The sequence below is a fragment of the Ischnura elegans genome, chromosome 10 (assembly GCF_921293095.1).
Source record: "Ischnura elegans chromosome 10, ioIscEleg1.1, whole genome shotgun sequence".
NCBI classification, from domain to species: domain Eukaryota; kingdom Metazoa; phylum Arthropoda; class Insecta; order Odonata; family Coenagrionidae; genus Ischnura; species Ischnura elegans.
In genome coordinates, this window is record NC_060255.1 from 67958488 (window position 1) to 67983798 (window position 25311).

At 39.0% G+C, this 25311-nt stretch overlaps 2 protein-coding genes across 4 annotated transcripts in view; one reads left to right on the forward strand and one right to left on the reverse strand.

Moving 5' to 3' along the window:
* The window catches only part of LOC124166514 (tyrosine-protein kinase transmembrane receptor Ror), a 122033-nt gene extending 118184 nt beyond the window's left edge, over positions 1–3849 (forward strand). Inside the window, exon 14 of the mRNA XM_046544057.1 lies at positions 1011–3849. Within this exon, the coding sequence (XP_046400013.1) occupies positions 1011–1568 (558 nt within the window). The 3' untranslated portion in view covers positions 1569–3849. The remainder of the gene's footprint in view (positions 1–1010) is intronic.
* Positions 3214–25248, reverse strand: LOC124166515 (ankyrin repeat domain-containing protein 13C). Of its 3 annotated transcripts, XR_006866444.1 has the most exons (15): positions 25168–25248; positions 24721–24885; positions 24371–24607; positions 24037–24078; positions 23636–23740; positions 22573–22704; positions 21769–21980; positions 20625–20756; positions 19736–19918; positions 18999–19148; positions 18137–18266; positions 16696–16813; positions 5972–6136; positions 5461–5561; positions 3214–5378 (listed from the first exon to the last, which is right to left on the reverse strand). XR_006866444.1 is itself a non-coding variant. In XM_046544060.1 (13 exons), exons 3-13 carry the CDS (start codon positions 24498–24500, stop codon positions 16084–16086), a joined length of 1350 nt encoding a protein of 449 aa, XP_046400016.1. In that variant the 5' UTR covers positions 24501–24550; positions 24721–24885; positions 25168–25248; the 3' UTR covers positions 12305–16083. The 3 variants fall into 3 exon arrangements, 2 of the variants coding, with proteins under 2 accessions (XP_046400016.1, XP_046400015.1); XM_046544060.1 differs by lacking the exons at positions 3214–5378; positions 5461–5561; positions 5972–6136 and adding an exon at positions 12305–16099 and having other exon boundaries at positions 24371–24550; XM_046544059.1 differs by lacking the exons at positions 3214–5378; positions 5461–5561; positions 5972–6136 and adding an exon at positions 12305–16099.
* Between the last annotated feature and the right edge of the window lie 63 nt (positions 25249–25311).

Here is a 25311-nt window from a genome sequence, read left to right on the forward strand (position 1 = left end):
AAGAGGCTTCCCCAATAGTCTGAGGGTACAGTTTCACTCCACCTATTCTCTATTTATGTCAAACAGCTGATAACTGTTTTCCTACAAATTTCCACTTGCACTCCTCCATGAAGATTTTGGTTTCTCGGCATGTGTCCATAATTATTGTGACTTACCTAAGAGAGACAAAAGATTTTTCTTTCCTTTGCATCATTTTCCTTAGAACTTGTGTTCTTCTAAGGTGAGGCTTTATAATTGGTGTTGGACTTAGCCATATTGGTTTTTCTTCCTGGAAGCCATCTTAATCCTCTAACTGTTGAGAATCTGAGGCCAGTCTGTAAAACTGGCCTCAGATGCTCAAAAATTGTCACGAGAATGAAGGAACCTCAGTAGTGAAGTGGTCTGCTTATACATGAAAAGTCTTGTGATTTGATTCAACATCAAGATGAATTTTTCTCTGGACAGCCTTATCAAATACAGTGGAACTTGGTTATAATGGCATCGGCTGTAATGTCAACTCGGGTTTAACGTCACACTTTATACAGACCAGCCAAAATTGAACATTTTATGTTGTACGAAAACCCGTTTATACCATCAACAAATATTGGGACGCTCGGGTATAGCGTCAAAAATTTTGCGATTCTTAGTTTACAAAAGTGGTAGTGTGATTGTATTATGTGCCAAAGTTCATAGAAACCATGTGTGGAAACATCAAAAGCAAAAACAGGTCACAAGCTGGACGTTGAGCTGGTGACGGGATGCAACTCTTTTGTTTAATTGGTGTCTGGACATATTCCAATGTACGAGTAGATTTCAATAAACAGTGTTGTATATTGCAGAACATTTGCGTTTTTACTTAGTCCTTTCACTCAGATTTAAGGCTGCTTTTTTTATAACGTCACTCGGATATAACGTTAAAAATCTTCCGGTCCCTTTGATGACGTTATAACCAAGTTCCACTGTATTAGCGTATTTGAGGGACGTGTCTTGATCTTTCTTTCCTCTCCCTACTCTCCCTCTCATCATTTCAGCCGTATTATGGGTACAGCAATCAGGAGGTGATCGAAATGATTCGATCCCGTCAGTTGCTCCCCCGCCCCGAAGACTGCCCCTCGAACGTCTACAACCTCATGCTGGACTGCTGGCACCAAGTGCCGTCACGCCGCCCCCCTTTTCCCCTTCTCCACGCTAGCCTGCGATCATGGCTCCTCCAACAGCAGCACCAGAATCAGATGCTCCAAGCGCCCGGCAGTGGTGCCACCTGCTCCCTCGATGGGAGCAGCATCCATACGACGGCAGTGCCGAGAGATAAGGGGCAGCTGGCAGCTGTGAGCGGTTCCCACTCGACTTCGTCGTCCGGCAGCCAGCACTCGAGCACGGGTCCCAGCAACAACACTGGCTCCACAAGGGTGAGCTCGTCTGGGAAATCTGTGGCTGCCAATGCGACAATGAGTATCGTTAATCCCCAAGGGACTGCAGTGACCACTCTTGGTCCTCGGCTATCCTCCTCCCCTCCCACAGCAATCAATCATCATCATCATCATCATAGCAATCCACACAACAATAGAAAAAAAATTGCTAATATTTAAACTTGTGACGGGGTGTGATATGATGAATATGATGGAAGAAGGTGCACTAGGAGATTGCGTGTTGTGTTAGGGTGTAGCTGTGGTGCTCAGGATGTGTTTCAGCTGTATGCCAAATAGATTGTTGTGAATGACATCTGTGAATTTGTTGTGTTGTTCGTATGCAGTGAGTGAGAACCAAACATCAGTGAACATAAAAAAAACCTTCTCTGGCAAAACTTCTCTCACATTTCATAATGAAGATATGTTCAGTATGATTACACACCGTCACTCATGCAGTGGTTCTACCTGAAGGTTTGTTTGGATAGGTGAGAGTAGAGCTCACCCCATACTTAGCCACAGGTTTGCAAATATTACATATTCAGGGTAGGTGGGGAGTTTCTTTCCCGGGGCCATCTCACACTTTGACGGTTTGAATTAGGGGTGTCCAAGAGCATCGTACAGTATTTGAACCCAGGACCTTTTGGTCAGAAGCCTATTGCTCTACCCACTAGGATACCACTTTTGTTAAACACCATTTTTTAGAGAAAATACTGATCCATATCTAAGTACCAGGTACAATGGTTAATAGGGAAGATGTAAATCTGATTTCAAGCAAAAAGTGTACTGCACCTGGGTTCCACTGTGGTTTAGCAGTGTTGCTTCTTGGCCTTATGACAGAAAATGTGGGGGATGCCTTTACTGTGGTGGATTTTCCTAGAAATTGATAGTCGCTACCCTCAAACTCTATTCCTCCCTTCTTCCACCAACTACCAGCCAAGGGGACTTGGTTCCTTGTAACGACGAGTAACATTTTCATCAGGCCTGATGATGCTTTTCAGCAGTGAAACCTGGGTTGCTGTGGAATATATTTCTTGTGTGAAAATGTTTTATTTTAGTTTTTCCCAAAACATAATGGAACAATTCTGAGTTAAGCCTCAAACATTTAATGAAATATTTTCTAGTTTCCTAGAAAATGGTATGCTGTTCCAAAACCTGATTTTCTTTTTTTAAGAAAGTATCAAGTCATACTGTTAGTATCCTCATTATGAAACATCAGTGAACATTTGGGAGCTAAATGGATGGTGTAGCTGTCTTAGTTTCTATTTCATTCTTAGTGACTTGGAAAATTAATTATCCCCTGCTCCCGTGTGACTTATGTTGTCAAATGTTTGTCATTTACCTGCACAAAGATTTTTTCATTTGCAGTCAGAGGGAAAGTGAACAGAGAAAGTGGGTCATTGTAAAGACAAAGACCATGAGGCTCTTTGCTTGAGCCGCAGAAATAATTCAGTTTGCTTAGGTTTCCTCCTCATCAAAATACCACTGCTATTTCTGCAGTGAGTGTAGGGGCTGGTGGTAGCCACGCACAAACTTTAAGGAAAAAACCAAGAAAAAAAAGACTACTCATCAGGTATTGACTGATATCCTGCTTCAGAAAATGAAGAATAATGGCTTTCCTGAAAAGTAGCGGAGTCATAGATGTTGGCCAAATTCTTACCAAAGTTCAGTGAAATGAATCTTTCTTCCCCACTAGCTGTTCCATTGTGGATGACCAAATACGTATATGTCACATGTTTATGGAGATAAAGGAATTTTGTGTATGCTCTCCATGACAGTGCTAGTCATTTGGGTGAGGAGTGTGGTCAATTTATTTTTGCCCTTGAAATTGGTCCCCAGAGGGAACTTTTGAGTGCCATTAGTTTCAAGTTAAGTTTGCCATACTTCCCAAAATCCTCTTAATACAACACTTTGGCAGGGTGGTGTAACTGACTCAATTCTGATTAATATTCTTCCCATCTTCATTGTATCACAGACCTCTGACCCAAGTAAGCTCTGAGGATGCCACTGGAACAAAATAGTGGAGCGCATTGCATTCAGATGAAAATAGGCATTGTTTCGTGATCTATGTGTATGACTCAGTGGTAGACAAGGTGAAGTTATGGTTGATTTCTGTAATACTGTTGTGATTTCAGTGTCACCTCAATTTAATGTCACTCAAAGTTGGGACAATATAATTTTTTTATAGGGACCAATTTGCAATGGGAAAGTGGGTCTATGTGAATTAAAGACAAACTCTTAGGATGGGACCATAGCCTCAAAGCCTCACTCAACGAAATTATTTATTTGAATATTATGTGCAATCGTCGTTATTTGCATGACCTCAACGAAGAAATATTTAATTGGTGAAGCAGTCTGAATATGATGAAATCTTTAATATCTATGGGCAGTTTCCATGCATTTATAAAGTCTCTTTTCATATGTTTTGCCAAGGATGTTTGCAATAAAAATCATCTTTAATACATGTTATAGTTAATTTTTATGGATTCGTGAAACTATTTTAAATATGTCAATATTGTTTTTATAGATTTTATTTTTTTACGTACGATGAAACCATTTCCAGGTAAATTTTTTTGTAGTAGAGTTTTCAGCCTTTCATTCAGGTGTTCAGGTCCATGTCTGCTGACATTCAAACGAAGAGTTATCCATAGTAATCAGGGCTTCTCACACCAGTTTGGGAGTCCATCTTTGTGCTACCATCTGCTCCTCATTGTGATACAGGTTAACTCAGCAAAGGGTGGAAGCTGATAATGAAGCAGGTTGACCAATCTTCTCCAGACTGACACCTGGATGGTAGTGACACCCGACTCTCATACTCGCATGAGAACCCCTGATGACAATGAATTACTTTTCATTCGAAATGTTGGCAGCCATTGACCTCATAACCAGGTGGTATCCAAATAATTGCTATTTAAGGTCTGAAATAGACCACTGCTATTTTGAATTGATATTTTCTCTTACACGTGAGTAGTACCTCCAAGATGCTTTGTTTAGTCCTGGCCATCTTGGCATGACATCTTTCAGGAGCAAGAAGCTGAGGAAGTATGGAATGAAATTTTATTGACCTTTCTGAGGGCCTTGTCTCCAAAACCAGGGAGTGTTAAACTAAAGGTGAGTGGAATGCACTTTCAGCTCTATAGCAAAACTCAACGATTACATTTGCCCTGTTGATAAGAGTAATGCTTCTGTACTCACGGCAAATACTAATGAAGGGTATTTGATTCACTTTGAGATAAGTCCTGTGTGCCATATACCATGATCCACCCATGGTGTCATGAGGAAAAGAAAAACTTAGCTTATCAAAAATTCAGGGCTACCTCCTCGGTGTGCTGAAAACCACTTACTCCAGGCTATATGCCTCACCAAAAACCCTCCAAGTACTATACTATGGAGGCCGATTGTGTGATTGCTATCCAGTTTCCCACCAACAACATGACAAAGCACTTTGCACAGTCATCATGGTGCCTTATGTGGGAATCTGCATTTGCCTCACGAAGAATGTACCAGATGAATGCAACTACAGAAGATGTCAAGTACCTGATGATAATGTAGTGAAGTTACAAATAGCTGTGTGTATTGATATTGGAGAGTAACTATATAATAATGTGGGTGTCCCTGGCTCCTCCCTCGGAAGGTTCGTGCCCCCAGAAATACTCAACAAATCAAAATTGAGACTGCCATGCTTCATGTTTGCAGTCAGAATCTCACAATCATTCCATGGTGAATGTCGGTTTTTGCTTGTTTCTGGACTTAAAAGTGACTTATTGAAAATGCCTCCTAAGATTCCAAACCAGATTAAAAATGTTGCCAGTCTAAGGAAAAGGGAAGCTGTCATCAATCACAATATTGAGATGAGTTGTTCCAATTTTCAGCTTCACCAGAACCATCAAAGATCTGAATGACAACAAGGTTTCATCATAGCATCATACTCCATGCCTTGAAGTATCTGTTCTATTCCATATTCGGGCTGAGGAAATCTCTTCAATGATCCAACTAAAAATACGAGTGAAGGATTATGAGGCATTGCCAGTTCTCAAAGAAAAGAATGCCTACCTACAGTAACTGTGGAACTCACCTCAAATCCTTATATAGAGAATACTTCTCAGTTCAATAATGAATCACCTCAGACTCACTATACACTTGGTGCCATCTAAGTTGGGTCTTGCCGGCAGACATCTTTTGTGAAGAGTCCAATCCAATTCATTGACATATGGTGAGAAAGTGATTCCAACAATTAAAATTAATCCATAAAAAAACCCTTTTAATTGCCAGCAAGCTAAGCTATTGGCTGAATGTTTTAGTTTTTCAAATATTTTGGTCAAGTTATACAGAAGAGATAAAATAGGTGAACTTTTTTTATTGATGGTTTAAGTATTTGAAGTGTGAACGGAAAAATAGCTACAACAAATTGATAAAGGATTTTTTATAATACTCTGGGTGAAATCATATGCATTTGTCAAAACACCCCTGTCATGCTTGAACAGCAGGTAAAATAGGCAGGCACTTAAATCGTTAAGCTTCAATCAATCATAACTTTTCAGCAACATCCATATCAGAGAATCTGTTGGATAAATACAAGGACTCACCTTGATTGGCATCCATGAAGGCTTCCTTGCACTGGTAGAGCTTTTTACATGGAATTTTATTTCCATTGGAATAGGCATGAATACAAGCAAGAGTGTGCAACAATGGGACCTCCACTACCACTAGCAAAATTCAACCTATCCATGCACGGTATTCAGAAGAAAGAACTGGATACAGAAAACAATTTTTATTATTGAGGGTGCATATGGACACCATGAAATTAAAGCTAAATTAATCAATATGAAGCAAAACAACACTTAAATAATAGTGCTTTGCGAAAGAGATTTTTGAAAAGCCTTTCATCTAAAAAATATTCCTATCGACCCTGTAAAATTCAAAGGGCTCTAAGTGTTTTTCCTAGTAGAGAGTAGCTGGATTTTCAACAGTGGCTTGGAAGTATTCTTGACCTCATAGACGGATCTAGGATGGGGACACGTGCCTCTCCCCCAGACCCTTAAAAAATCTGCAAGAATTTTAATACGGTCCCATTATCATTGCGTTCAATGTGTATTACGAGGTGTCCTTGTGCCCCCCCAGAACAAAATCCTGGATATGGCCTTACTTGTGCCCCCCCAGAAAGAAATCCTGGATCTGCCCCTGCCTGACCAATTCCATTCATCTTCATGCCATGATGATCACTATATGATCACTTATATGGTAATAACAGCTTGCATTTCCACTCAATTCTCCTAACACCTAATCTTTTCCTTAGCATTTCTTCTCTTTCACATCCTTAATTGCCTCTTCCATACATTTTGCCTGGGTTCTTCCTTTTCCATTCCTACCATTTACTTGTCACTCGACTTTTGTCTTCATGAGGGTATTGTGCCAGAAAAAATGGATGATCAAGTTGTTCTGTCTTCTTCTCACAGTTTTCATTAGGCTTCTATCCTCTCCAACTCTTATAAGACTTTCTCATTGCTCTCTCGGCAGATTTGTTTGATTTTCATCATTCTTCCACAGCACCATATATCAAATGCCTCAACCCTTAATTTCTTTGCTTCTGCCATTGTCCATGCCTCGCTGGCAGAGAGAAGCTTACACCAGATGTAAATTCTGGTGAATTATGCTTCCTTTGCAAATTATAATTGACTTCAGGGCCACTAAAGTTGCATATCTCTACCAAAAGGAACTGAGGTGATTTCTTTTTTCATTTCTTCCCACAACACAGAGCTTGTTTTAACAACTGGATTGTTACAAGGTGGTTATAATGATTCACTTAAATGACATAAATTCTCTAATTCCATGGGAAGAATTCCCGAAATTTTCCCATAACCATTTTAAATCCCTCACTTTTCCCTGAATTACCTGACCTGTAACATGCCTGGTTTTGCGAAGATATGATAAAGGATAAAATGTAAATGAGGCTCAGAAAAATAGACCAATCTCACCTCAGTTGACAGTATTAAGGCTGTCACCCACAAACTCAATTTTTCTTATGCTAACTTTCTAATGTCAAAATAATATGTAACCCAAAATCCCTATCTAAATCTTTCGTAAGCCAACATTAATTACAGCAGACTCCTGATTATCCGGCTGCGGTTTAACTGGGTTTTGGATTATCCGTGAATGAGTTCACGGTTCTTCGAAGTTTTCTGCGATCTTTTTACAAAAAATGTAATCGGACACAAAATCACGACTACATTTGCATGGTGCAAATGATCTTAGTTGTCGAGGCACCCTGAAACAAAATACTAATACAGTAAACTCTCGATTATACGAAGCAGGATTTTACGAAGTTTTCGATTATACGAAGTGATAGTGCGGTCCCGGTGAAAAGCCCATGCTAAATACATGGCGCTATTCGATTATACGAAGTTTCGATTATACGAAATGTTTCGAATTTACGAACCTCGGATCGGTCCCCAGGAGCAAAAAGCATTCGTTTATACGAACTATGGCGAAATATTTGTCAACAAAACTAGTTACGCCGGCGTAAGTAGCTAAAAAAAATCAGCGCTTCCAACTGTGGTTCATCAAAAGTGTGAAATCGTAAATGATAGTGCAACTTTGGAGAGAAAGGGTTCGCCTAAAACCTCACGGTGGGAATTTAGGGGAAGTAGGACTTAATTAAAATATCGCGACTGATATAATGCCCCTATTTACGTGCCTATTCGTAAACATCGCATCGACAATACTTCGTAGTATAACATGTCAGGAAGGTCGAGCGGGGTATTTCGTACACTCCTAATTAACCCTTTGCACTGCTGTGAACGTACCTGGTACGTTCGCAAGGCAGGCTGCAGTGAACGTACTTCGAAGACTACTTGACTACTTTTCGCCGAAGCACTTCGAAGGGTCCCTAATCCGGGACCCTTTCCTCGACGAGCTCACCCTCGCTGGCCCCTCTCTTCGACCCTCCGAGCGTGGGGCCTTTTCTCCCCAAAAGTGACCGCTCTGACTGCATTTTGAAAATCTATCAATCAATGCCATCATCAAAAATAATTGTTTGCATCGCACTCCTGCCTATCAGGCATTCAAGTACGTCTCTGAACCGTGTTTCTGCGATGAGGAATAACGAATTTGTTAACTTTGCTAAAATGGCCAAGTTAATAAAATTGTCATTTTTCATCGCAGAAACACGGTTCAAAGACGTACTTTATTTCCTCCACTACAATCGCAAATTGCTGGAAATCGGCCGGATTCCCTTTGATAGCGCATCATGAGGATGTTCTCGAGGTTGGTAATTGATACAACTAGCCTACTAGTAATTCTACTGCTATAATATCACGGCTATGGTTGATTCGTTACGTTATACATTCAGGAAGCAGCAGCGGATAAAATCGCGGAGGAGATTAGAGGCTTAAAAGATGATTTTGAAAAATTCTTGGAAAAAGCAGGAAGAGCACAGCGCGCAACATCAAACGATTATATTGCCCTTGACGATGATCTCCGGGCTTGCGACAATGGGACGCCGGTACATGCGTCGGAAGAAGCAGCGGCCGGGACTAGTCATAATAGCAGTGACGACGAAGATGAAAGTGAAGTTATTTCACCAAATAAAAAAGAAGTACCCGCTGCCCTCCAAACATTAAGATATATTGATCTGGCTAACGAGTTAGGTCCCCAATTTCATTCCCATTTATGCAAGTGAGAAACCATGGTGGAAGCGGCGATGGAGAAGGGCAAAAAGGAAAAAAATAATTGATATTTTAGTAGTATCTTTTCGTGTATATAATAGCCTTCCTGAATAAACAACTTAAATATCTTAAGTATTGGGCTCTATTAACCACCAACTTATTTTTCAGTCTACTCGTAATGAAGACGCACTTCTAACCGTGAACTTTCTTCTTGCGCGTCTCCCCGTTTTCCCATGCCGAGAGATATTTCTTTCCAAAGTCTTTGTTTACTTCCTCCCGCGACCTTCTGCTGATCTTGCTGACACCCATCTTACGCATCCCAAACCCCTCCTTCCCCAGCATTTCCCATTCACTCCCTCCCCCCTAGGGTGACAGAGGTCGAGTGCGTCGCAAAAAATACGGCCCCCAAACGTAGACTGAGGCAGAGCTGAAGGCCATTTCCCCACCCTTCTTTCTCCTGCCCCCATCACCACTGTTCACCACTCCTTTGTGCTGACCACACTTCTTTCCTCAGGCAATCCCCATCCCACTCTTATTCACCCCACCCACTGGGAACGTTCCCCGATTGTGGAGAAGGGCATGGTTCATCTTTACCTGCAACGGGGGTAAGTTATTAACAGGAGAGAGGCTGAAGAAGTATCTTCCACTATCAGGGAAATGGTGCCGCGCTTAGAATTCTCTCTCTTCTTCTCTGCTGACGTTTCAATTGAAATTATTTTCTTTGCTCTTTCCTCACTATATTTATTTACGATTATTGCGCGACTATTTTTAGTGCTAAAGCTAAGAATATCTTTTCTCTACGTCAATGATTCTTTGCATAACTCTCAATACGGAGGAGAAAGGGACACGAAAAGTAAATGAGGTGAATGTACAGGTTTTTGCGTGTCATTTTTGGGAATTCACGCAAGTGAACCAATACTTCACACACGTTGAGAAATGATGAAACATCTCTTGTAGAAAAACAATCAATGCGGATAATAACGTTTTCCTCTTTATTTCTCCGATAATGGAAGATGTTTCTCCTGTCGTTTTCCGGTTGGAACCTTGCTCCTGTCGGCATAAAAGAAGAGAGAGAAATACTATATGAACATAGCACTTCACACCCGGTATGAAGAATATGGTCCGGATGAAGAATAAAGTCTTTCGTAGCAACGTCTGCGAAGATGATGGAGCACAGTATCCGGACGGAGAGCTCAAACAGAATTTACTGCAAATATTTGCCAGAAGATAATCATATCCTACGAAATTTAGAATCGTAACTGAATCTCAACAAAAATAACCAATGGAAAAGATAGCACATTCAACTGAATATACAGAGTAACTCGAAATATTAACTTATGAAGGTTATTTAGGAAACGGGTGGAGGCCCTCGTTTTTCTTTTTTTTTTTCCTCGTCACTGAGCGATAGAGGGCGACATAAATGGCGGTTAGGCCGGCTGCCGCTAACATTCCGTGGGTGCTGGAAACAAATATCTATCTTACGCGAACTTAATAGTTGTTATTCGCTCCTAACCACAAATTTATAACATTAAATTCTTATAATAAACTTTGCAATTCATTATTTGATTACGTTTTATAAACTGGCCGGGAATTTCTTAAGCGATCGTTGATGTTGAAGTATGAACAAGATGTGGGAATTTAATGGTGGTATAATTATTTAACGATTTTTCACATCATAAATCGATAACAAAAAGCGTTTTCTATGAATTATACCGTGAATAACCACCGAAAACATTTAAATAAGACCACTAAAGACAAAAAACGGCGGAAGAAACAAAAGCGAACATTTTTTTCGTGACTTATGAAAAAGGTTTGAATTTACGAAACTCGATTTTACGAAGTGCCGATTTTCCGGTCCCACTGACTTCGTAAAATCAAGAGTTTACTGTACTACTATATTTGCATTTTTTAAATGCAATGGTACACCGGGCTACTTATTTCCATCAGAATCCCTTTCTTAAAGCGGAATTATTTTATTGACTAGCTGAAAAGTAATGTTTCAAGTTTACTTGGACGTTTTCTCTGGCATTGTGGACGACGATCAGCGGTGGGAAAAAACTCTTGATTAATATTGGAAGATTCCTCAATGGTTAATCATTCGTAAATTCAAAGAAATGTTACTTACGATCTTTAATTGTATATTTCATGTCGCAAATCCGCAATTATTGCCATGGCCTTGCATACGGTTGAATACGGCCCAAGAGAACCGGAGATTTTGTCGCACTCGGGCATGTTAAACGCCGTTACTACTCAAGGCCAAACGGAAGGGGAATGGAAAAGTAGAAGTGAATGCAGCGGGAAAGTGGAAGTAGAGATGGCATGAGTAATAGCCACTTGCCAGCATAGACAGTTTGCCTAAGTCCTGGTTTCCTATAACTGCTACAGCACGATGGCGTAACAGCGTGCCTGATGCACTCACAGCAGTTCCGTGCTCCTCTTTTCTAAGCATCGCGGTGCGGTATCGGGCTCACTGATTATGGATCCACGTCCCACAGCAGTTGCATCCCGGGCAACTTGTGCAAGACCTGACTACTCGGCTTGGTGCCTGTCGGTGTAGGGTCCGGCTTCGTGCAGTGGTTTAGAAGCATTCATGCAAACAACTTTTCTGAATCTGTGACCTTGCAGCCACGGGTGCGTGGTTTCCGGAAACCAGGTATTACATGTAGCAGTAGGAATACGAGTACAATCATGTTATCACCGCTAAAAAGATCGCGGTCCAGAAGAGTAAGCTCTTAACAATTTCGGAAAGCAATCCAAAATAATAGACTATTCACGTAAGTAATAATATATTGTTTGATTTGCGTAAATTATGAAAATTACAAGAAATAAAAGTTCGGATTATCCGTGTTTTCCGATTATTCGTGCCTGTAGTGTACTGTACTATCAGTCATGAAAATTAAATTAATTTAAACGTATGCACCTCCAAGGTATCTCTGACTCGGCCAGGTGCAGAAAGTGTAAATGTGGGGATGAAAAAGCAACCCATCTGCTAAGTGAATGTACCACAATTGTGAGGACTTCTTTGAGACCAGAGCTCACCTTTTATGAAGCTGTTGCAGTTCAGAGATACATATTGGGGACCTGCTGGCCTTTAGCAGGCACAACAATCTGTGAGGGTCATCATCAATTGGTGGCTGCCAAAATGGACCGCTTAGGTCCAAGTACCAAGGTAGTGCAGCTACCACACCTGAATTTTTAAATCTAATCTTAACCAAGGTTTAAATCCATCCGAGAAAAAGATAAAAAAACACCATCTTAAAAATAAATCAAGAGGAATGTATTTTTTACATGCATACAAATGATTGGTGTCACAACAGCTGAGAATGTGTACGAGAAGTGTAACTGACACTGTACAACTCCTTTCCACAAGTGTCATTTCCTCCTCAATTGCAACAGTGAGAACGTTCTATTATCCTAATGAACAGTGTCCCTGAAATAAATTAAAGCTACACCACAGTGAATTCAGGAAAAAATTCAGCAAAAAAATCAACAGTAGGTACAGCATTAATACCTAATTACAAGACTCAGAAATGCACTTATATCAACTGATATCAGTTCCAACAAAACAATCACATCAACATTCAGAATTTCGAATTCATACAATTGGAGTCTCTCAGCACCAAATCTATCATAAAATCAGTTCAGCGCAGCAATGATTTTGTCAATTAACTTATACCAATATTGCAAAAAAACATAAAATGCTAAATAGCAACAGACAAAATAGAATTACAGCTCTGATTCAGAGAGACTGGGTGATGTCAAAACTCTTGGTTCATGGACAAGAAAAGGAATGCTGAAAAACTGACTTAAGAACCCATATATTATGCACATTGGCAGCCCTCTGTTTTTAATTCCTAGACTTGAAACACACAAGCAATGCATTACGTCACTAAAGCCAAACTCTTATGATTGTCACATAGTGGTTCTTGAAGAAGCTGTCATTGGTAATATCATTTTCTTTTTGAGCATTTACCTAACAAATGAGCCTTTAAATGACAAAGAGGTGAAATGAAGATAACAATGGAAACTATGTGCATATCACGGTGACTTGCCCTCACAAATTGAAATGAATGGAATAAAAAAGTTCATTGAAATGAGGGTAAAGAGCAAGTTTCAAGCACATATTTTCTCAATAAATATTCCCTACACACAGCATAACCAACTTTCTTTCCCTACAGTATTAATGGTGCAAAAAATGTTTGAAGCTTCCCAGTGGGGGCAAAGACGATCATGACAGTTTTCGACAAGGAGTGAAACTTTTAAAACATACACTTAGGAAGTATAACTTCTTAATGCCACAGAGTACTGTCGACTATAAAGGTAAAAAACTATGACATTTTTCATTGCCTAACCATAATTCATTATTTTACCACAACACACTCCTCACAAGTGCAGTGACTAGATGATTAGCAAAAACTGATTTCTTCTGAATTAATTATTTGATTGCATAATATAATGACAAATTATTTCACAAACTCATTTCGTATTTTAGCAATGGTTTCATAAGCAACTTTTCATCTAGAAAATGAGCTGAAAGTCAAATTCATGAAAAAGTGAAAAATATGAGGAAATATCTATGAAACAATAGTTACAAATACATAATAGAGCATTTCCATGATATTGTCTGAAAATGTTTTCAACATTTTCTGAATTGGAAAATAATCTTTTTTTAAAAACCAAGACCCAATACCATCCCATCCATGAATGTTTCGAAAGAGGCCCTGAATGATTATCTCATCGAATTTCCTAAGTGACGTTGGACAGTGTAACTGGAGCAATAGATGTAATTTTGTTAAGTGAGGCATCTTCCGACCCACAGCATGCAATAAGGTCTTCACTTTTGCAACACGAAGACAGTGCCCTCCATTACTCCAACCCTAATTCATCCTCCCAAATAACAACAGTAACAATGATGAAGATGAATGATCCTCTCCCCCATTTGACTAGATCTCTTTGATACAATGACCACATCCTAAATCCAGAACCATGCACTGATACCAATTTCAACACCTCTGCTGTACCAACTGTTATCCACACTTAACACAGTTGCTTATTCAGTGGATACAAATGATGGTAGGCTTTCTTCATGTATATACACACCAAAATCTTCAACTAGCCCCATCACACACTCACACAATGATCACTGGCAAGGCAATCACTCAAGCGGGACAAATTCCTATCAGCTTGCCAACCAATGATTGGTACATATACCTCATGGTAATCTTTTAGAAAGATCAACACAAAAGGTCTTACACACACTCACAGATACATGAATGCTCCTCCAACACTCAATAAGTATACACATATGCTCTCAGCACTGAAGTAGTGAAGCACTTCCATGACAGATACCTGAATGATGCTACTGCCAATTAAAAAAAGGTCATAGATTTCCTGCGACATAGTGGCTCAAAACTGGGGTAACATGCTCAGCAACTGTACATGGAGCTCCTTGCATTGATTTCTTTCACAAAATATAATCATAGCAATATAGGCTTTGGAAATTATCACAGAGAAGTCTCATTTCCAGTGCTCGAACTAGTCATGGTAACATTTGGAGGAAAAATTTCTTTTGGAACGCAATCTAAGATTAAAATAATGAGAGAATGTAGACAGATGCCCAAAAATTACACTTGCACGTATTCACAACTTCACAGAAATATCATTCCGAGGATAAGGTCAACAGCTGGATTACCTTCCATCACTGACTGCCTTCAATCAACAACATACTATGATGGCAAGATGACTCCTATCATTAGTGCTTAAATAAAGTCTGGGGAATGATAAGGGATTTATCAAATGGTACCAAAGCAAATCATCCGGAGCACAATGAAGCCAAAGACAATACAACGACACATTCACCAACAACACTTGGAAATGGGGAGGGTGGTAGGAAAAATTTCCTGACTATATAATCATCTAGTTGAACCTAATGTGAGGACGATGAAAATTATTGCCTGACAGTAATCCTCAACATTACTGAAACTACACAACTTCCCAGTTTCACAGAGAAGAAGTGTCACTTGACTGTATTATTTGTACTGTGGATGTGGAGATTTTAAATGAGTTCACAGAAAAGCAGTTTTGCTGCCAGGGCACCATAAATAGAATTTGGCACCAGGTTCTAAGCATACCTGCATGGCAGGAAAGGAGAAGATGGCTACAGGAGAAGGATGGAGTGGGAACGATGAGGCCCAATGATCGCACCGCCTTGGACACTATCCCTTTATCACTCATGCAGGAAATCAGAAATAAACACACAAAACAGAAACAAATACGCACAAACAATCATCCGTGTAACTCTCTAAATGTACCCACCCAAACACACATACACAAGCACACAGTCACCCCCAACAATAAGGAGGGGGCAACAAAGGTGTCATCACCAACAGAAGAGATGGAATGACTCAGTGGTGTTTCACTCCTCCCAAGAAGTAAATGACTAGTAGGAGGGATGGAAAGGACAACGGGGCACTCCTGACACCTTCTACAAACAATCTGCACTAGTTGATCCATGGACAACACCACAGATGCCACCCTCCGTGGCCTCACCTAAGTCCTCAGCAGAGCTGCACGGATGGCAGCAAGAGGAGATGGATGCACACAATAACCACCTATCAGAGGCACTGAATGGCAGAAAATGAGCCTCTGCTGCTGACAAACCAGGGGGTTGTGGCGGGGAGCGAGCGTAGGAAAAGGAGGAAGAGTTGTGGCTAAAGCTCGAGGTAGAGAACGCAATGGGAGAGGGCAGCTGAGGACCACCAAGGCTCCGCAAAAGGGAACTCCAAGGAGAGGAGAACCTGGTGGTCATCCTCGGAGGTGACGGCACCTCCTCCCCCTCCCCACGTACAAGATATGCCCCCAGGGGTATGCGTCATTGCACTCCCTCCCCTGCTCCCACACCACCACTCGCCTGCACCCTGTGGGCACCATGTGGCTGGCGGCGTTGACGGCCGACGTGGCTGGGCAGGACGTCGTGGTGGCGGGTAGTACCGAACGCCATCACTCACTTCGACCAGCATGAGCTCGTCGCATCGTCACAAGTCAGGGAACCTATGATAACCGAAAGTGTAGGAAGAAAGACAAAATAATAGACCTTAGTGACCAATTAATTATCTGGTTAGACATGGGGAGGTTGGGACCTCCCTTAACTATCTCAAAGCCCTTTCACATGGCTCAGTTATTTGTACTAACTCTTTCCTGCACCCTGAAATTCAGGAAATTGCATCATGTAAAGAGTTGCATTGTATGAGTGACGAAATGCAAAATAGAATACTTCAAATTTTGCTCAGACAAGTATAGTCATATGTTCTCCGGATCTGACAAACAAAAGATTTTCCATCATGAGACAGTATTGTGGCTCTTTTTGAATGAAATGTAGCAATGAGATTGAGTGTTCACTTTTATTGGCATATTTTCCATTGCTGAAATCCATTTTTAACTATTTCACATAACTGGTATATAAATTGTAAATCAGGAATTGGTAGTAAATAGCACCAAATACAAAATATAAATATGTCATGGGGATTCTTTATGTCATGTACAGAGAATTGTTTCAGGAATATCCCTACACCAAACAAAATTGAAAAAAAAATATTATTATATTTATTATTATATTATACATTCAAAATATTAGAAACACAACCAACCTCATTGGGTCTTCAATATAATGCTGAGGGATTTGGAATAACTCTGGAGATATATCATTCCGAAAGGCAAACTCTTGAAAGGTGATCTTGGCTGTTACCGTGGGAAGAATTGGGATATCTGGAATAAATTAGTTCACACGGCATTTAACAAAAGTAATTCATAACACTTTGACAACAATTAAGATTTCATAAAACTACATACTTTCAAAACATACATAAAACTGCATACTTTCAAAACATACATAAAACTACATACTTTCAAAACATACATAAAACTACATACTTTCACAAGTTTTAGGACGAAGTTTGTGGTGCCACTTCGGCTCCTTGAGGAAAATGAATTTCCCTTACTACTTCAGTTGTCATTAGCTACGCACCGCAAATACCGTATTTCTTCGAATATAGTCCCCCCCCCTAAATTTGAGGCTTCAGTTTTGGGAAAAGTTAAAAAAATGCGTTTGAATATTGTCCCCCCCTCTACTTTTACCACGGGCATTTTTGGAAAAAAAAGGGGGGACTATATTCAGACATATAAGGTATTTCATTTGCAGATGAAGATATAGGCACTCGGAGGGAGAAATTACTTGCAAATGTATAATTCTGTTTTAAACCAACAGTGGAAACAAGGGCAAGTACGCAGCAAAGAGACACAAAATAATCATTAAATCTGACATAAATCGAAACAGAATTACACATTTGCATTAAGTAGCCACTGATGACAAAAGTAGTAAAGGAAACTAAATTTCCTTGATGAGCAGAAGTGGCACCACCAACTTTGTCCTAAAACTTTTGAAAGTGACTGTACAGGGGTAGTATTAATTCACTACAAGGATAAAACTCCACCTTGCTATATTATAATTAGGTATCCATGAAAAAAATGCATCCACCTAATCAATATAACACAGTAATGGTTCAGATTTGCCAATGCAAATCAGTGTTAGTGACAAAAAAACTTAAAATAATCCTGGCAACACATGTGCCAACAATATTGACATGGATCACGTACAGGAGAATTAAATGCAAAGTAGAGAAGTTTCTTGATGAAGAAGAATTTGGATTCAGGAAAAGTAATGATACAGAGAAGAAAAATTATCCTTTACACTAATCAAAGGAAAGAAAATCGAGAGAATGGACTGAAAATTTTCAATCCATTGCATTCATGAATATCTTGAGTTATACCAAAAAAATTAAGGCTGTTTCAAAAGAGACAACCTAGTTGTTCTGTCCATCTGAGGCAAAGTCCCACAACCAACTTGTTTTCCAGTTTTGTACTTTAATATCTTGGTGCCTCTTAGACACGAAACAAGCATCCCAATTGAAAAAGGTTGTGGTGTACAGTAGAAAGCTAGGAAATTACACTGTAAGATCAAAGCTAAACTTAATAGCACAGCCCAAGAGTTTAAAGTGTGACAATGAATGAATAACATGAGAGCAGGCTTACCTATTTTGACAGGGAATCCAGGGGGCAACTTCATTTCAACGAACTCACGGAGTTTGCTGAAGTGCTTGAAGGGAGCGATGACCTCTAGGACGTTGAGCAGCATCTCAACAGACAACGGGAAATCCATACTCTGCAACAAAATAAAGATGAGAATCATTCACACCCGCTAAATAAGACCTAGATTTCATGGAAGGTGGCTAATCAAGATATTTACCATTCATGAAAAACAGCCTGTATTGATATTGCAAATTTTTGATGCAAAAAATAAGGATCATTATCGCAGGATATGACTCTATAGATAAACACATGAGAAAATCTATTCCACTTCTTATCCACATCCTTTCATGAATAGCCCAAAATTGCAACATAATATTTTGCACATAGATATGATTGAGAAAGTGAGTGTAGTAGAGTTTGCTTTCTTCTGACAGTCATTCAAATGCCAATGTTTATCAATCAATTAATGATATTAGTAAGCATTTCTCCATAGATTTCGTAACCACTGTATTGAAAATTTAGAATTCCTCTGTCCAAAGGTGGTCTTTATTTTTGTATTCTAAGATATTACATATTTTGAAATTACAACTGTATTTTTGTATTTCAAATATGATTTTGAGGAGTAATTTGTACTTTGTATCTAAAATGCAATTCAAATTTATTCTGGCCACCTCTGGGTGAAATACCGTCAATTTTAATAGAATTCATGGGATATGGAGAGAAACAAGTTTTCTCAAAATTTTTTTCTATGATTTCTTTTGGGTGGGTGTGATGTACCTGGGCCAAACTTCACAGTCATTCCTGCATACATACCCTCCCTCAAATAAATGGCTACTGTATATGTTAGTGATTCGAGTCCACTCACCATGGCAACAGTGGCCTTAAATGACTTGGACGACTCCTTACAGATAGTAGGTCGCCCGAGGCAGGGATGGTTGCCGACTGGTGACGAGTTGTACTGCTCCCACGTGACTCGGCATTCGGGAGGTGGAGGAAGGGATTTTCTCCTCAGCGGCTAGGATGCAAGAATGAGATGAGAACAAAATAAAAAAAGCTTCCTTGACAGGAAATTCAAATGCAAAAGAATTTAGTTTTATAGCTACACAGCCTCAGAGATGAATTTCCATAACTATGATAACTATGTTATGTAACGGACTGGGCTATTCGTTGTAAATATGAAATGCTTCCGTTGAAAATGAATCCAAGATTCTTTCATGTTCAGAAATTATTTCCTCGCTATACTAATGAATTGAATGAAATATCTCACATTGACTTGTGAATAGCAAAATGATTTAGCATGAAAATAACCATTAGAATATTTTGGAGAGCAACCTTCCAAATCCGAAAGAGAATAGCTAATTGTGGGATATTCAAGCAAATTACCAATACGTACTAGCCAAAGAAACTTTCAATACTTTCATCCAACTAAGAACGAGATTCACATGAAATCTCCAGGAGCCAATTTATGATAGGAGTTTTCATATGCCCTTCTAGTAGATTAAAAAAAAAGGCAAAATTGCACAAAAGTGCCAACAAGGAATGAAATCAGCCCCAATGCAATAGGATGGTGGACATGAAGGAGAAGGGGGAGGGGAGACCAACCTCTCCATTCATGTCGAGTGTGTTGGGGCCTGCTTGGCCTCCCGGCCCACCCCTCGTGAAGCTCTCCACAATGGCCTTGTTCTTGCGCAGGTCCTCATCTGAGAGATGCTCTCTCCGTTTCCGTGACTCCAGCACCATACCATTGATGGCATAAAATTCTGAGTTGAAGGCACCAACCATTTCCTGTAAAATACAAGAACATGAAAGGTTAACACAACTGATATTACATATTAAGCATTGCTTTCAGAGAAGGCAAAATATTAACTAAATGCACTACATGGGCGAGTACAACTCAGAGTGAGAAAAAACTAGATCCATTCAACAATGTTACTGATGTATTTTTCTCAGATTTTTATCTTCTCCCAGAGAGACTAATATTATTCTAAATTTCAAAGTTGCACAAGTTTTGAAATGAGCCATCAGCAAATGTACTTGTTTATTTTATTTATCTCAATTACCCCCGAAAACAGCAAAATTGAGGCCTTTACATCGGGGATTTCAACAAAAATACTCTCAAGAGTTGATGATCACACATGTCCATGCCCTGGATACAGACAATCTATCCAGGCGGGTTTTGAACGCACAATCTTTGACATGGTATGTGTGGACTTATCCCTGCTGCCAACAATACCACTAAAGCAGTACTGTTTCTACTAAATACTTATGCAATCCTCCTTGCCGTGTTCTCATATATGCTTTCAGTGAATTTCAGCAAAAGTAAATTTAAGTCAGATGCATGGGAGATAGGTATGCATACGCATTTTTCATTGCAAATGGCCACTGATAAAGGTTAAATTACAGCATTAAGCGACTAAAAACTCAAATTTCTAAATAGCTGCATTGAACCAATCTCAGGATAGTGGTGACGATGATGATACAGTCAACTAACCTTCCGATCTTCTCGAAAGATCCAACCAGCCTGAGCTCTGGTGAATGTAATTGACTTGGTTGACATCTGCGCAGCAACAACATCACTTGACATGAGGATGTCCACTTCATCTTCAATCTCCATCTCAGTCTCCTATGACCAAGAAGAGTGATAGAAGGATGAAATCAAGGCATGGATGAAATAGAAACATTTCATCAAATTTCACATGAAATCACAATATTTGAAACTGTGCTTCACTACATTCAATCAAAATCAACTAAATCTTTACATTATTAACACAGAAATAAAAAAAACATTGAATTTTGATACTTAAGGACTGACAACACATAAAAAGTAGTTTATACAATTAGTGGATGAGAAAAAACTTACATCTTATGGATGAATAATGCCTAAAAACTTAGAAAAATAGCCACTGGCAGGGAGCAAGAGGGTTGAGACTGGATAAATTTTGGTGGGAGTGCAATTAAGAAGACATTATTTGATTTTAATTTTACCTGGTGAATAATATTCAGGTATTCCTCTCGGGATTAACATCAGGTTAATGCAACCGTACTGGCCAAATTGACTGCATTAACCTGGTGTAAAGCCCTAGAGAAATACCTGAAGACATTACATACTTGTAGGATTAATTTTTTTTATTTGCTGCTGTTTGGGGTAACTAAATCATTTAAAAATTTGCATTTGTGAAAAAAGGTAAGAAACATAAAGATGAGGAAGAGAACAGATCTAAAAAGGATTCATCAAATAGTTAGCAGAAGGAACATCTCAAGTTAAAAATCATTTAATTTTCATTCTCAAATAAAAACTACCCTAGTCTGAGAGATTTGAGATGGCAGCAGTATAGAAGTAGAATCCATTACATAATTGAGGGTTTTAGGAAGCGTTTTCTCAGATTATCTACTACATAGCCACTTTTTACAAGTATGAAACATAACTGATTGATGCAGATCTCCTGCGTTTTGTCAGATTATCTACTACATAGCCACTTTTTACAAGCATGAAACATAACTGATTGATGCAGATCTCCTATTTCAAAGATTCATTAATTATTAATCCTAAAAATTTAATGCAATTGACTCTTTTGAATGACAGATATATTAAGCATATATACATTCACATATAGGTGCACACAATATCTATTCACCTCGTGCCGGACCCTCTGGTAGAGGCAAGCCTTGTTGTCGAGCACTGTGAGGGCCTGTGCAGGTTTGCAGTCTCCATCAAAGAGGAAAGACACATCTCCCTGCTCCCAACGCATGTCAGTGAAGTCTACGAGTGTTGTGTCCACCCGTATTGATGCTCCTCGCTTGGATATGCGACAGACGTCAGAGGGCAGGATGCGAGACAGGAAAGGCACTTTGGGAAAGAGAAAAAAGAGATGAGAGAGAATACAGACTGGCAACTGACAACCGCTAGTTTGCACGAACCACCTTCATTGACCAACTTTTTCCTGGCCTCTACCTGATAACACCACTTTCTCAGTTTGATACACATTACCAAAAGGTCATTTATCATTGGAAAATTTTATTACAGATTAATTTCTAAGGTTTAAAGTTATTTTGTAATTGAGTCACGAAAAACTCCACTCATTTCATAAGCCTGGAATTAGTCTTTACTAAGCTCACACCTCTCAGCCATTATAGGATAAATGTTTCCAAAATTGCCTTAGGTAGACATTTTTCTTACATTCTCTAATAATGTGGTAAATACACAGTAATGTCTTCTATTTCTTTGAACAATCCTTCCAGCTAGTCAACCTCATACCAATACATATTTTGGTCAAAGTAGTGATGCCATATACACCAAAGTGAACAGGCAACACCAATGGGTCATCATTCATGCATGCTAATCATGTCACAAGGAGCACAAATACACACAAAACCTACTGAAGAATAAAAATAAAAGAATGGAATGGGTGATAAAGTGATGCCAAGGAAACCTCTCTTACCCCAGCTCTGAAAATCCCACTTGAGCTCCATGTAGAAATCTCCAATCCGACGAAGAGCCTCTACAAGATTGGGCCTCCTTCCTTCCATTTGATCTCGACTCTGCTGTTTTAGCTTACGTAATAGGGATGTAACTGTAGAATAAAGTGTATTCATTTAGCTATACCATAACCATTTTGGCCAAATGACAACTATGCAAGATAAACGTAGCAATCAATTAAGAACCCTCCTAAATTACATAATTTTCAACATCTCTTGAATAATCAGTGCTTTTAGTTTTTTGTAACAGTACATTAGAAGCAGCAGTCTAAGCCGAAAAACAAAGCACATCAATTGACGTGCTCTGCCAGTCGGACGGGGGCCTTTCTTTGCCTCCGTATGCGACTCCTTCAGCAAGCTTCCCTCTTTCAACCTGTGTGCGCCATTTGTAAATAGCAGTATTTGAACGGAGGTTATGGCGCGAAAACCTCTCACTATTTTTCTCTCTTATTTTAAAGGCCGTATTTGACAACGTTCATGAAAATCGGTCCCACATTGAATGTGTTAATGATATGGTCAGAATACATAAACATATTATTAAGTTACAAACAAATTGGATCAAGCCTTTGAAACAAGAATAAAGAAATAATAGAGGTGAATATAGACGTCTATAAATGTGAATGGTATTATCTTTAATCCTCTTAAAAATAACGATGTATTAGTTCATGAGAAACTAAATAATAACAAAAAAAGTAGCATGGCAATATTTCCAAAGGTCACCTCCAAGCACACGTAGATTTAGCAATATGCATTCTGCAATACTTTCAATCACTGCAACAATTTACACAATGAGTAGATTCATGTGTATTTACCACTGTTTATAAGTAAAAATTATACTTTCTTGGCTAAAAATATTATTTTTGTGCAAGTATCTAGGCAATCACTGTTGTAAAACATCTATACACATAGAAGAATTAGGGCTGCTCTTGAAAATATTCATCATTATTTCAACTCATTTAGAAACATATAAAAAAAAGAGCGATCTTGCGACTCAATACGACAGAAAATGTTCATATTTTGACTTACTCGTTTCTCGGTCACCATAACTGATGGCTTCTGCTAACGGACTCCACCCAGCAACATTTTTTACTTTCACTGGTGCTGCATGCGCAAGTAGCAACATCACACAATCTAAACAAGAATAGAAAATAGAAAGATAAGCAATACACACACAAGTTCAAGAGACACCAATAGCAATGACAACATCGATCATTCATTGAAAGGAGCTCAATTGCCAAACCTTGTAACGATTCATTATACGATACATGTAAAATGGTTATTCAGTATGTCTATGGAAATTGGATATCATAAGACTAAAAGCAAAAATAGCACAAGGAAAATCTGAAAGTCCTAAGCCTACATGATGAAAATACACTACCAAAAACCAAGACGATTGTCACTGTAAAATGTTCCAATGAGTTTCTCACCTTTTCTTCCAAGCATAACAGCCAGATGAAGGGCAGTGTTTCCTGTAAAACCACAAAAAAACGGATAGTTGATAGTGATAAAAATAATAACAATTTACAGATTCCTAAAACGCTGTTCTCAGCTAAATGAATCCTCAAATTTTGAGTTCAACCAATGCGTTTCTTAACCAAATTTCAGCACTCCATGCACACTAGAAACTGCCATCGACAGTGAATATAATCCAAACAAATCTTATCATCTGACAAGCTGATAGAAATCTAGCAGAAATTAGAGCACTTGACAGTGACTCCGACATCGAGTTAATAGAGAAAGTGAAATCTCGAGCATAGTTACCATGCTTGTCCTTCTTTCCAACATCATGCGTTCTCAATAAAAATGAAAGTCTCTTCACATCACCGGCAAAAACACATTCGTGAAGAGGTAGCTCATCCGACTTGTCCGCCATCTTTTCATTTTTTCTCATTACGTTCGTCAAATTGTCTGGGGTAGGATGCGAAGTGGCGCTAGTGTAACCTTTTGGAATAGCGCGATATACAAAATTCAGTTATGAGCAGAAAGCCAGCGGAAAATCTGGATTAAAAATATAAATGGAAATGAAATGTGAACCTGTAAAATATTAAACAAACAAATAATCTAACTTTTGATGATAAAGGTACGAAACATAAATGAAAATCCATCTTTACATGTTTTAAAAGGGCACCCGACAGATTAGGTGGTATCAGTGGCTAAAGTATTTTTCATATTCATGGTTCACAGGCACACTTTATTTGGGTTTGCGGGTACTCCACCCGCAAGATGCATTCTCCTATGCGATTCTCGCGGAAAGTTGGCATTGTATTGTATTTACGCTGTAATAAAAGGAGATCAATTACTTTCGGACTGATTCTAATTTAAGCTCTATATTTACATTTAAATATTCAGGAAATATATTTAATACAGTTCTAAAATCAAAATAAAGATGAAATTTGGCAGGCACGCAGAAAAAATTGATTTAATGGTCGTTGATTTTCCAAAAATGTATCCTATTGTCCATGTAAAATCTGCTATAACCTCACACTGCCTTGGCATAATCCAAATAATTACGAGCTACTTTACTTTACGACTTGATGAAGCTAAAATCCTAAGCTTACTTCATATGATTGATCCTGAATGAAAGGTCCCAAGAATTTTGCCTCATTTGAATCGGTGAATTTTGATTATGTTGTTACGGTCAAAGTTACTCAGTTGTTTACTTTTGTGAACGACTCATTAAACGAACGTATTTAAATGATTCG